Source organism: Rhinolophus sinicus, chromosome 3, assembly GCF_057876585.1.
Source record: "Rhinolophus sinicus isolate RSI-liver-muscle chromosome 3, RSI-T2T, whole genome shotgun sequence".
Taxonomy (NCBI): domain Eukaryota; kingdom Metazoa; phylum Chordata; class Mammalia; order Chiroptera; family Rhinolophidae; genus Rhinolophus; species Rhinolophus sinicus.
In genome coordinates this window covers 121,547,640-121,562,547 of record NC_142503.1, presented here as the reverse complement: position 1 = coordinate 121,562,547, position 14,908 = coordinate 121,547,640, and the positions used below count along the sequence as shown (strand labels likewise).

General features: G+C 36.7%; 1 protein-coding gene across 7 annotated transcripts in view; it reads right to left on the bottom strand.

Moving 5' to 3' along the window:
* Positions 1–14,908, bottom strand: part of HECTD1 (HECT domain E3 ubiquitin protein ligase 1) — an 87,798-nt gene that overhangs the window by 60,815 nt on the left and 12,075 nt on the right. For all 7 annotated transcript variants that reach the window (XM_088796904.1, XM_088796907.1, XM_088796909.1 and 4 more), the window contains exons 3-4: positions 4,455–4,689; positions 761–988 (exon numbers count right to left, since the gene is read on the bottom strand). In XM_088796904.1, coding sequence (XP_088653030.1) covers positions 761–988; positions 4,455–4,689 — 463 coding nt within the window. The remainder of the gene's footprint in view (positions 1–760; positions 989–4,454; positions 4,690–14,908) is intronic.

Here is a 14,908-nt window from a genome sequence, read left to right as displayed (position 1 = left end):
AATTAATATAAGACCCAGTCTTATTTTAATGTAAGACCGGGTCTTATGTAATACCAGGTCTTACGTAACACCGGGAATATCACATCATATCATATCATATCATATCATATCATATCATATCATATCATATCGGGTCTTATATTAATTTTTGCTCCAAAAGACGCATTAGAGCTCATCGTCCGGCTAGGTCTTATTTTCAGAGAAACACGGTATAATTCACTGTCTGAGCTTTAATGAGATGACATATGTAAAGGAACTAGATGTACAGTAAAACCTCAATAAATACTATTATTATGTACAACTTTGCCAAGATAATCTGAGTATCAACTGAAAATAATTAACATCTGAATGGTAAAAAAGCATTAAAAGTCAAGTTTTATTTTCTCAAGTATACTAATTCAACATAAGTTTACACATGTAAGATTTTAAATACTGTGTTATTTTACTTCAGTGAGAGTTATCTTTTTAATTCAACAAAATTGTGCTGAGTCAAGAAATTACACTGAGTATAAGAGAAGCTTTAAAAATTATATTTCTAAAACATTTCAATTTTAAGAATAAATATATTATCACTTTTACAATTTAAAATGTTTCATTGCCAAAACAAAAAGATTACCTTATAGCGATATAAAATGAGAGGAAGAGGGAATTACCTCTACTTCATCAACTGAAAAGTCCAAATTGAAGTATATCACAGCTATAAATAAGGAACAGTATAAAATCCCTTTTGAAATCAAAGTAAACAACAGTGATTACTTGCCTGATGATCTTCATGTTTTAATAAACTAGACAGAGATTCTACACAAATTTCTAAAGAAGAATCTTGAGGTTCCATTTTGCCACAGAGTCTTGAAACCACAGCCATGGCCGAGTGCAAGGTATCTTTATGAACCAGGTGTCCACTGTCACGAATGAAGGTAAGCACACAATTCAAACCACCAGCCTCGAAGACTGCTCCTGACTCACGAGTGCATATCAGTTCTAACACCTATGATAGCAAAAAAAAAATTAACAAAAGACTGTAAGTTCAATTTTAATTTTCTAGAATCACAGAAAACATAAGGCACTCTTCAAACTTATTAGTAGCCACATTTTAAAAAGTAAAGCAAAACAAAGAAATTGTATTATATTTTATCTAACTTAATATATCCAAGGCATCATTTCAACATATAACCAATATAAAAAATTATTGATACTGTTTATATTATTTTATGTATTAAATCTTCAAAATCCCATATATATTTTATACCTACAACACATCGTAATTTGGTAGCCACATCTGAAGTGTTCAGTACTCATGTATGGCTACTATATTGGACAGTATAGGCTTAGATAGTGAAACCTACACGGCAAGCCAAGGAGCTACAAGGAATCTACCAAAGTGTGTAAAGATGCTAGACATTAAAAAAAATTTTTCCAATAAATGCTAGCTATTTATATTATTCATCATCCTCATTCTATGAATATCAAAACATTAAAATCAACTTTTATTTTCTAAATTATGTTGATGTTTAAGGTGTACAGGTAGAACTAAAAAGTTGGAGCGGATGGGTGGCTCAGTTGGTTAGAACACGAGTTATAGGCAACGGGGCTGCCGTTTCAATTCCCACATGGGCCAACGGGCTGCCACCCCCCCACACCCCCCCCCCCCCGCAACTAGAACGAAGTCAATGAACTGCCATCAGCTCCCGGGTGGCCAGATGGCTCAGTTGATTGGAACGCGGGCTCTCAACCACAAGATTGCCGGTTCGACTCCTCCACTCCCACAAGGGATGGTGGGCTGTGCCCCCGGCAACTAACAACAGCAACCGGACCTGGAGCTGAGCTGTACCCTCCACAACTAAGATTGAAAGAACGACAACTTGACTTGAAAAAGTCCTGGAGGTTCACATTGTTCCCCAATAAAGTCCTGTTCCTCTTTAAAAAAAAAAAAAGAAAGAACTTTGGGGAAAAAAAAAAAAAGAACTGAAGAGTTAACGGGGTCTATAAATCATACAGGCATACCAGAAATATAGACTTTATTCTGAAAGCAAGAAAAATGTTTTAAGCAGGGAAATAATATGATCAGATCTCTAGTTAATAACTGTGGGAAATGGAGTAGGGGGAGTAATGCAAAAATTCAAGCATTAATATTCAAGAGAGGATGAGGCAATCACAACAGGGACAAACAGGAAATAAACCAGAAAAGAACGTGATCATTAATTACATGTGTGGCGTGGAAAAAAGGAAATAAGAGATAAAACACAGATTTCTGTCTTTAGTGACTAGGTGAAAATTAATGCCAATTATCAGAATAAGAGTTTATCTGTAGTGAAAGATAATGAATTCACACATCCAACTGGAGATGTCCAACAGGCCTTTGAATATGGAGTCTAGGACTCAAGCGAGATCAGGTTTAGAGATAAAGATGTGAGGGGTACTGATGCTGATAGGTGAGATTGTCTAGGCAAAGTATGTATACCGGGGGTGCCAAAAAACTGTATACACATGTCTTACATTCATCTTTTGTTACTGGTATATATCAAGTATTTCAATTTTAATAGTTTTTCCTTTCTTGAAATGTGTACACATTTTTTTGGCACCCTCTGTAGTTTTAAGAAGGCAAAAACAGAATCTTAGGAAATACTACAATTAAAGAACCAAGACTTAAATAAGAATAATCTGCAAAGGAAACAGAGAAAGGGAGAACAGAGTGTAACAGACCAGAAAAAATTTGAAAATACAGATTAGTGAATAAACAGTAGAGCAAAATCCCAGTACTGGAAGAAACAAAGTGATGTGATCGAGAAAATAAGAAGGAAAAAAAGCTCTGAACAGGAACATGGTTACCTCTTCCTCTGAGACTACAGACAGAAATAAACCTACAGACACAGAGGCAGAAAATCAAGACATTAACACCTATGAACAGCAGCTCTCAAAGTGTGGGGAAGACATTTTCAGGGACCCTTGAAGTTAAAACTTTTTTCATAATAATACTATAACAGTAATTGTTTTTTTCATTCTCAATCGTCAGGAGTGTACAGTGGAGTTTTCCAGACGCTTTGTGAAGTGTAATATAACAACCAACTAAATGCAGAAGCAGATGTGAGGACTCAGCTGTCTTCTCTTAAGCCAGACATTTTTCAGAGATTTGCAAAAATGCTTAACAATGCTACTCTTCTCACTAATTTTCTATTTGTTCAGGAAATAGTTATTTTCATTAAAAATGTAATGCATGTTAACATGTAATGAGTTTGTTATTTTCAGATAAATTAATAAATATTTTAAATTTCTCAGTTTTAATATCTAATATATGGTAAATATAGATAGACTTAACCTATACAACAAAAGCTCTTTGGAGGTCCTCAATAATTTAAGACTTGTAAAGGGATCCTGAGACAAAAAGTTTCAGAACTGCTGACCTAAAGCAGCAAGAATCATAAAGAGAATGAAACAGGAACCATAAAAAGAGAATCATGTAGGGTGACCAGTTAGCTCAGTTGGTTAGCGCTCAGTGCTCTTAACAATAAGGTTTCCGGTTCGATCCCTACATGGGCCACTGTGAGCTGCGCCCTCCACAAGTACTAGATTGAAACAACTACTTCACTTGGAGCTGATGGGTCCTGGAAAAACACACTTAAAATACAGTTTTTAAATAAAAAAAGAGAGAGAATCATGTAAAATCTAAATGTGGTCACAAGTAGTTCCAATAAACTGGTGACCCAATATTGCTGCTTCTAGTCATATACAGTTTATAATTAGCCCCACCAGGAACAAAACAAAACAGCTAACTCTAAAGGAATATAGCAAATAGTTCAATCCATGGGCCCTAGAACCAGACTTCCTAATCTTCAAATTTGTGATCTTCAAACCTTGGCTCTACCACCATTCGATCACCCCAAGTCAGTCAGTTAACCTCAGTATGCTTGAGTGTTTTTTACCTATGAAATAGAAATTATATTAATGGCACATACCGCATAGAGTTGTCATTAGGAACAAATGAGTTAGATCAAGTTGTATACCTGGAATTTATATAATGCAATTAGCCAGTATTATCCCAATAAATTTTAAAAACGATTAAATAAAGTAATCCATATAAAGTGTTTATAGTACAGTACCTGGCACTGCTGGTCAGTGTTAGTTGTCGTGGTGGTAGTTAACTATTTTCATACAGTATCATTTTGGCTGAGAACATGGACAACCTACCTCAAACGTGTTAGTGGCTACCTGGAACTGGAGAGCACTGAGGCACCACAGAAGAGCGTTACCAGTGACTTCATTTTCTTTCAAAAATAAGATTTCTTTTCCCAAGCTATATGGGATCTCCTCTGGTGCCACAAGGACTGTGGTTTCCACTGAACTATGACTCTCAAAAAGTATAAGACTGATGACTGAAAGAATTTTATTTTTTCAGCAAAACATATTTGTTATTCCCTAAGTGATTTTCAAATGGCCAATAAATAATTAAGACTTACCTTAACACACTGTTCAGCCAAATCTCTGCTAGTCCTGTTGTTAAGTTCGACCACAACCAAACGATTACAAAGTGCTTTTATAGCTCCATCTACCCCAACAATCCTTCGGGTGCATTCCGCAGATACATCCAGGTAGTATGTTATGGCACGGGCTGTTACCTCTAACACATTGTCTGGGGCACTTTCGTCAAGAAAAATTTTGCAGAGGGCTGGTAAGAATGTGCGAGGAGGACATCTGTAGCAAAAGAAATCACATTACACCTAGAATTACTAAATTCTTAACATCAAAATATTTTTAAAAATAGATAATAAAACTAACATAATAATACATCACTCTCAATACTGTGTCTGCATGTGTATTAGGTAATATTTATCACATTACTTTTGATTCCGTAACAATACTCAGATGCTAATTTCACCATCGCTGAAAATATTGTTGTAAACAGTTCAAAGTAGCAGCATTAACTTGAAACCATGTTAAAAAATTTCTATTCAGTTCTCAGCTCAAACATCAACTGAATCTTCTCTAACTTCCCCAAATAGTTTAGTGGTACTTTCATATTCCTAAAACCTCATAAAAAGAGTTCCCACAGTGTTTTATGTATCACTTTATTTCTTTATTTACATTAATAAGAGTTCCCAAAGGCCAGAGACATTCTTCAGTTCATATTTTATAGGAACAAATGCTAATTTGTGGTTTAACAGACCGGGTAAAACATAGAACAGCAGCTCTGTAACTTTCTGGTTCTGTTTCCTCATTTATAAAACAAAGATAATATCTAAACAATACCCACTTTATATGGATATGACGAGCAAATGAAATTATACACATTAAAACACTTAGCTCAGTACCTTGGCATCATATTAAGTTAAGTAAGTTTAGCTCCCCTTCCCTCCTACGAACCGTCTAATGCGTGCTATATAAACCTGCGAAGACAGTTTTATCAAAAGTAGAGTTTCTGAGGTATAAATAATATCCCCTATATTTTAATCAACATTTAAGATATGAAAGACCACAATTTACATTTAGTATAAATCTGTTACATGAGATCAAATACATTATTCGAAGTTCTCTTCATAGACTAAATTTCAATGGGCTGGCTACAGATAACACAGAACGTAGTACTACTCTCCATGTTTCAGTGAAATTATTTTTCCTCCAATTTTTAGTGTATGCATATATTTAGTAGCTTTTCAAAAATATCTGTATGAACCTCAAAGTAACTCTATTCTTTAACATCTGGTTAGATAATCCTAGCTTAAGGTATACGGCAGCAGGAATTTATCAAAGAAGATTTTAGAAGCTCTCGTGCATTCATTGATTGACCAGCTACTTACTAAACACAGCTGGTTTTTATTAAACAGCAACACTGAAAACCTGTGTCAAGTAGTCACATAACTTTTCTGAGGTGGAAATGCTTTGAGACTAGGAGATACTTCTCAGGTAAGATCAGAAGACTGACTAGTGTATCAGAATCTTAAAGCATTTATGCATGTGTAGTAAACTGAAGGGATAACAAGAGATTGTAAAAGTATTAATACTACTGAGGAAAAATACAGTCTAAAAAAGTAATGTTTTTTTCTTTACAAAACAGTAGCTTTTGAATAACTAAAATGTAAAAGTTGATAGTCCTTGAATCAAATGACAAAAATGGATCTACCACATGCTTTATATTAAAAATAATTCATCTCTATTTCTATCCAGCACAAAAAACACACATCAAAAAAGTTAAGGCCAGCCTGGTGGCTCAGGCGGTTAGAGCTCTATGCTCCTAACTCCGAAGGCTGCCGGTTCGAGTCCCACATGGGCCAGTGGGCTCTCAACCACAAGGTTGCCAGTTCAATTCCTCAAGTCCCGCAAGGGATGGTGGGCTCCGCCCCCTGCAACTAAGATTGAACATGGCACCTTGAGCTGAGCTGCCTCCCTGGTGGGTCAGTTGGTTGGAGTGCATCCTCTCAACCACAAGGTTGCCAGTTCAATTCCTCGATTCCCGCAAGGGATGGTGGGCAGCACCCCCTGCAACTAAGATTGAACACGGCACCTTGAGCTGAGCTGCCGCTGAGCTCCCGGATGGCTCAGTTGGTTGGAGCGCATCCTCTCAACCACAAGGTTGCCGGTTCGACTCCCGCAAGGGATGGTGGGCTGTGCCCCTGCAACTAGCAATGGCAACTGGACCTGGAGCTGAGCTGTGCCCTCCACAACTAAGACTGAAAGGACAACAACTTGAAGCTGAACGGCACCCTCCAAAACTAAGATGGAAAGGACAACAACTTGACTTGGAAAAAAGTCCTGGCAGTACACACTGTTCCCCAATAAAGTCCTGTTCCCCTTCCCCAATAAAATCTTTAAAAAATAAATAAATAAATAAAAGTTAAGAGAAACATTTAGTGTAACTTTCTCTATTTCAGAGGGAAATGTACTACATATTTGCTAATTTGTGGAGTAACCGTTCCCTGCTGTGTTCCCCAAGATGTGATGAATCTCCTGAATGAACAAGTAGGGTTAAAGGGCCAGTATAAAAACCTAAAAACAGCAAGTTCTAAACACAGGTTCTCAGACTTTAACTGTTATCAATTTTATTTCTAAAAAAAAAAAAAATAAAGATGGTCTGCATACGTAAGAGCTTATTTCATGTCAACTATAATGAAACCCTGCTTTGTGAACTGTTCATAGGTATGATACAAAACATCTGTAGTACTTCTGGCTATTGGGCATGAAAAAAAATGTTTTTCTAGCTCTTGAGGTACTCTTTCAACAATGAGAAGGTATTTAAGCATACCGTGTTTCCCTGAAAAGAAGACCTAGCCGGAGAGTAAGCCCTAATGCATCTTTTGGAGCCAAAATTAATATAAGACCCAGTCTTATAGTAAAATAAGACCTGGTATATTTATTGTATTATATTATATTACCTGGTCTTAGTTTACTATAGGAAAATAAGACCAATAGACGCATTTTTTTTGCTCCAAAAGATACATTAGAGCTGATTGTCCGGCTAGATCTTATTTTTGGGGAAACACAGTATTCATGTACACACACACACACACACACACACACACACACACATAGCATTCAGTGAAACCCATCTATCGAAAGCATTGATCAAACTGTATTGTATTTTCCCATTTACTTGTCTCATCCATGAAAACATGAGCTACTTGAGAGCAGGGTCTGCACCTTATTTATCTGTTTTCCTACAACAAATCCCAGTAACTTATATCTAATGAACATTAAAATATTTGATAAATTGATTACATGAAAATAATCCATCTCAAGAAGTTGTTTAATAAGGAGAAAGACGATGTAATTAAGTAAAAATAAATATATAATGAGTGCTATAATAAAAACCTAAAAGTAGGTTCATAAAAAGTTCTGAGAGGGATAGCTCAACTCGGGATTTGTCAAAGGGAAGACCTCACAAAAAAGGAAAATGTCTGAGTTATAAATCAAGGTATTCTCTACCTTGAAGAGTTATTGCAAGGATTTAAGATAATGTATATAAAATATGTAGTACAGTGCTCGGGGCATAAAAGATGCTCAATAAACCCTATGGCAGAAGTTGGTCAAGCAGACAAGCCCTGTATTCTAAGTAAGGAGAACAGCATGCGCAAAGGATGAAAGCCTGAAAAATTATATAATGTGGGAGATTGTATTCCTGAACAATATCTACAACATTATATCCCATCCCACATATCCATATAGTCTTTCTTATAATGTAAGTTTGATACTCTTCCTATTGAGAGTATTAATATTGAACCTGGGCAGGTTTACAATTACAATAAAGTGACCACTTTGTGACTTCTAAAGCTAAACCAATAAGAGCTTCTACTAGCTTCTCTTGGGACCATTGCTCTTGGAACACAAGCATCATGCTGTGAGGAAGCCCAAGTTTGCACCTAGTGAGGCGGGCAGGTGTTCCAACTAACAAACTTAGGAGATTCCCAACTAGAAAAAGCCAGTATTCAGGGCACATGAGAGAACAAGTAATGAGATGATTCCAGTGCCTACTCATCAAGCTTTTGGTATTTACAAGTAGAATCATACTATAAATACTACCCTATAATTTGCTTATTACCTGAATCAATATGTTGTGGCCACCCGTCCACAAATAGAAATAGAACTCAATCTTTCTAATGTCTACATAATATCTATTATAATGAATAGCCATATGTTATTAACCATTTAAATGATTTCCATGTTTTTACTATTTGAAACAGTGAACAGTCTTGAAGTATATCTTTGCATACCTGTACCAGTATTTATGAAGATTCTTACAAGTGTGTCTGTGTGTATATTTTTATTTGACAGATATCAAACTGACTTCTAAAGAAGCTATACCAACGTATAATCCCCCAGAAGCAGAGTACCTATTTCCCCACTCCTAGGCCAGATCAAATATTACGTTAAATTGATAAATATTTTAAAACTATATTTCATAAAATTTGGCTAGCTACAGCAGACTAACAAACTTTTACAATTAAACACAGGATATTCAAACCCCTACCAAGAAAATAAAAAAGAATCTAAAGCTGTACACACACACACACACACACACACACACAGTCTCTAAAATAGCAAAAGTCATAAATAAATTCCAAAGTAAATCAATCATTCATATTTTATTTCTGTATGTTTGATACAGACTTTATTTCTGTGTGAATATGTACTTGAAGCGGATACAAAACATAAAAAACTACCATACTGGCATACATTAACATCGTTTTAAAATTTTCATTCCAATTTCTCTTAGAAGATAAAAATCAAAATTTATTAACCTACTCATCTGTTCTCCAAGGAATGAAAACTTGTAACATTATCTTCAATTAGATTTTCTGACAATCAACTCTAAAGTTCAAAACAATCATAAACCACAAGGACCTCTACCAAAAACAGTACCATTTTGCAGTTAGTAATGAGAAGGTAATTTTAGACAAACATATTTGGTCAGACTTCTAAAAATAATTAAATATCATTATTTGAAACTGATAAGGGAACTTTGATTTCCTCTTATATGCAATTTTGAAGTCAGCAGTTCAATAAATATGTTATTAGGCAAAAATGCGTGTACAAAGATGTGCACTGTGAGCATGTTTTGTAATATATATATGACCTATATATCTAATAACCAGGGCGTGATTAAGTACATGACACATACATGATAGATTATGCAGGTTTTTAAAAAAACTGCTTACTAAGAACTTAGTATGATACAAATATTGTTTGACAGAAATATTAGGTAAAAGAGAAGGAAAAATTATACCCCAAAATTATATCTATTAGGGTGTTTATAATGAGAGAAGAAACTAGAGCGAAAAGTTAAAATGGCTTATTTCTAGATGGTGCAATTGTAGATAATTTTCATTCTCTTAATTTTGATTTTTCCAAATTTTGAAACAAACATATTAGGTTGGTGCAAAAGTAGTTGGTGCAAAAGTAATTGCAGTTTTTGCAATTGTTTTTAACCTTTTAAACCACAATTACCTTTGCACCAACCTAATATTTTGTAACTCCTACAAAATAAATGTGAAATTTGGACCTAGTCAACTGGAGTAAGCTTATTACAGCCAGTATCTCTCAATAATTATAACCAAATACTTGGGACAGAACACAAAAAAGTAATTATCTAAGGACTCTGAAAAGTAGATAACAGCAGATGGATGGGAGAAGGATGTCAAAACTTAAATGACACTTGATGGAAGTGTGTTTCAAGGGCTTTTTTCCTCTCCTGTTTTCTTTTCTGGTTCTGACCCCTGAATAGGCCAAGTCTGAAAACTATATAGCAGGAGCACACAATAAAACTCGGAGAGAACCAAGAAAGGGGGCCTTTGTGAGCCAGAGGATGTAGGAAGAAACTCCTGGGGTTTCTTTCCTCTGAGTCTGGCCCCAAGGTCAGCCCAATGTACAAGCCCCAGACTCAATCATTAGTGACATGTGCACAGTACAGTGGAGGTGCCACAAGCATCTAAGGCCCAGGAGAACTGAGAACTAAGAAAAGGAAACCCAGTGGTCAAAACAGCAAGAGAAGAATCCTATTATTTTCTTTTCTTTTCTCTCACTCCTTTTACCTGCAGGGCAGTCCCAGAAAGTGAATGACAGCACAAGGGGGAAGGGAAGAGGATGGAGAGAAGTGTGGCTAAAACTCCAAAAGAGCCCCAGCTTTCTAGCTAGAACACTAGTAAAAAGGGCTCCTGGTAGCCAAAAGATGTAAGAGAAATCTCGGAAAGAGCTAGAAAAAGGATCCCTGACACAAGTCCCAAGCTCACCTTCACTGTACATGTGAAGGACAGAGCTAATGACTTTGACAACTGAACTATGACACAATCTACTACCCAAGTCCCAGACTAAACGCTAAGTGACACATATACAGCATAAACCCAAACATCATAACAAAGGCCTTGAAACCACAGACCCTGGAACCACCACACACAGATGGCAAGTCAGAACTTGCAGTCTAATTTACCTAGGTTGACTACATGACAAAACAAAACAACAAAAATCAACATACTCCATAAAATCCAGTCTCACAAGATAATAATCCAAACGTCTAGGATAAAATCCAAAGTATCTTGAAACACAAAGAATCAATACAATCTGATCTTGAAACACAAGAATCAATACAATCTAATCTGTCCAACTCAAGAAGAGTCAACAGACGTAAGCCTGAAACAACCTAGATGTTAACATTATCAGAGAGAACTCTAAATCAGCTATAGCTATACTCCATGAAGTAAATGTATGACCATTCTTGAAATAATTGGAAACAGATGTTTTCAAGAGAAATAGAAAATGTGAAAAACATTCAAATGAAAAATACTACTTATGAAGTAAAAAATTCACTGGATGGACTCAAGAACAGAATGAAGATGACATAGTGAATGTGAAAACAGATCAATAAAAACTATCCAATTTGAAGAACAGAGAAAAAAGCTTAGGGAGTTGAGGAAGAAGTCTTAGGGATCTAGGGGACATATCAAAAAGTATAACAGTTGTGTCATTGGAGTCCCAGGAAGAAAGGAACAAAAAGCTGGTACAGAAAATAGATTTGAAGAAACTTCTCAAATTTCTTGACAGACATACAGATTCAAGAAGCTCAGCAAACCCCAAATGCAACAAATTCAAAGACAACAATGCACAGACAAATCATAATTAAACTGCAAAAATTCTTGAAAGCAGCAAGAGGAAAAACAACACAAAAATTAGAATTAATTCAGATTTCTTATCAAAAATCATAAAGGCCAGAAAACAGCAGAACAACACCTTTAAAATGCTGGAAAGAATTGCCATACCAAAATTCTAGATCCAGCAAAAATGTCTTCACAGGATGAAGGCAAAATAAAGACATTCTCAGGGCCGGCCCGGTGGCTCAGGCGGTTAGAGCTACGTGCTCCTAACTCCAAAGGCTGCCGGTTCGATTCCCACATGGGCCAGTGGGCTCTCAACCACAAGGTTGCCAGTTCAACTCCTTGAGTCCCGCAAGGGATGGTGGGCTCTGCCCCCTGCAACTAAGGTTGAACACGGCACCTTGAGCTGAGCTGCCTCCCGGATGGCTCAGTTGGTTGGAGTGCAGGCTCTCAACCACAAGGCTGCCAGTTCAATTCCTCGACTCCCGCAAGGGATGGTCGGCAGCGCCCCCTGCAACTAAAATTGAACACGGCACCTTGAGCTGAGCTGCCGCTGAGCTCCCAGATGGCTCAGTTGGTTAGAGCGCATCCTCTCAACCACAAGGTTGCCGGTGCGACTTCCGCAAGGGATGGTGGGCTGTGCCCCCTGCAACTAGCAACAGCAACTGGACCTGAAGCTGAGCTGTGCCCTCCACAACTAAGACTGAAAGAACAACAACTTGAAGCTGAACAGCACCCTCCACAACTGAGATTGAAAGGACAACAACTTGACTTGGAGAAAAGAAAAAAAAAAAGGCCTGGAAGTACACAGTGTTCCCCAATAAAGTCCTGTTCCCCTTCCCCAATAAAAATAATAATAAAATAAATAAAAAATAAAGACATTCTCAGATAAAGAAAAACTAAGAGAATTCATCACCAATAGACTTCCCTTAAACGAAATGCTAAAGAAAATTCTTCAGGATGAAAGAAAATGATACCAAAGACATACATGGAACTTCAGGAATGAAGGAAGAGCAATAGAAATGACAAATATCTGGGTAAATGTAATAGATTATTTTTCTCCTTTTAAACTGACTACTAAAAGCAAAAATTATAACACTGTATCTTCAGATTTTCAATGTAGGTAGATTTAATACATAAGACAACTATAACATAAAGAGAACAACATAAAGGGTTGTTCATTTTCCTTTAAACCAGGGGTGTCCAAACTTTTTTCAACATTTTTCACCAAGGGCCATATGCGGTAAAATACACAAACAGCCGGGCCACTCACTCGAGGTGAAATACTTATTGCCTCACCTGGTTTATTTAAGTAAACTAAATATATTTTTGGAATTTGCTGCGGGCCAATTAACAACGGATCACGGGCCGCAGTTGGCCCGCGGGCCACAGTTTGGACACCCCTGCTTTAAACGGTAATATATTAACTCTAAATTAATTGTAATCCCTAGAACAACCACTGAAAAATACAAAGAGACAGAACCAAAAAATCAATAGGCAAATTAAATAGAATGCTACAAAATATTCAAGTAATTTAAAAGACAGGAAAGAGAAACAACAACAACAAAAATAAAACAGAACAAAAAGACAAATAATAGGGGTGGTCGGATGGCTCAGTTGGTTAGAGCGTGCACTCTGAACAACAGAGTCGCTAGTGCAATTCCCACATGGGATGGTGGGCTGCACCCCCTGCAACTAAAGATTGAAAACAGCAACTGGAATTGGAGCTGAGCTGCGCCCTCCACAACTAGATTTAAGGATGACTCGGGGCGGATGGGCCCTGGAGAAACACACTGTTCCCCAATATTCCTCAATTCAAAAAAAAAAAAAAAACACATTTAAAAACAAAACAAATAATAAAATGTTAAACATATATTCAAACACCAAAAATTACATTAAATGTAATTGGTCTAAACTCACCAATTAAAAACAGACTGTCTGGTTAGATTGAAAAACACAAGCCAGCCGTATGTCTACAAGAAACCCATGTTATATATAATTAGTTAAAACTCGAAAAAGATATACTAAGGAAACACTATCAAAAGAAAGTTTGAGTGGGTATATTTATATCAGACAAAGTAAACTCCAGAACAAGGAAAACTACTAGAGATAAAGAGGGACATTACATAATGATAAAAGGATCAATTCACCAAGAAAACGTCCAGCTTAAAAGCACAGGATTTCAAAATACATAATGCAAAAACTGAGCGAGTTGAAGAGAAACAGATAAATCTACAGTCATCCTTGGAGACTTCAACACTTCCCTCAGTAACCTATAAAACAGAATGCGCCAGTGTGAGCGGCACCCTCCACAACTAGGTTGAAACAACTACTTGACTTGGAGCTGATGGGTCCTGGGAAAACACACTTAAATAAACAAAAGTTTAAAAAAAAAAAAGAAAACCAAGAGGGGATCTGATAGGGACTTTTTCAATATGGCGGATTAGGGAAGAAGAAAAAAAAAAAGAAAACCAAGAGGAATACAGACTGAACAACACTATCAATCAACTTGACCTAATTTGATACTTACAGAACATTCAATCCAACAACAGAATATACATTCTTCTCAAGTGCATGTGGACCATTTACCAAAAATAGACCACATCATGGGCCATAAAACAAACCTTAACACATTTAAGATAATATGAAGTACCGTGTTTCCCCAAAAATAAGACCGAAAATAAGCCCTAGTATGATTTTTCAGGATGCTCCTAATATAAAATAAGCCCTACCGTATTTCCCCGAAAATAAGACCAGGTCTCATATTAATTTTGGCTGCAAAAGACACATTAGGGCTTATTTTATATTACGAGCATCCTGAAAAACCATGCTACGGCTGATTTTCCGGGAAACACTGTATGTTCTCTGACCACAATAGTAACACAAAAAGATCTGGAAAATCCCCAAATATTTGCAAATTAAGCAACACACTTCCAAACAACCCAAGGGTAAAAAGAAAGTTTCAAAGAAAATTTTAAAATATTTTGAACCAAATGAAAATGAATATACAACATCCACTAAAGCAGAAAAGATAAATTTATAGTATTAAATGCTTGTATTAAAAAAGATCTCAAGGGCTGGCCCGGTGGCTCAGGCGGTTAGAGCTCCATGCTCCTAACTCCGAAGGCTACCGGTTCAATTCCCACATAGGCCAGTGGGCTCTCAACCACAAGGTTGCCAGTTCAACTCCTCGAGTCCTGCAAGGGATGGTGGGCTCCAACCCCTTCAACTAAGATTGAACAAGGCACCTTGAGCTGAGCTGCCTCCCAGATGGCTCAGTTGGTTGGAGCACAGGCTCTCAACCACAAGGCTGCCAGTTCAACTCCTCGAGTCCT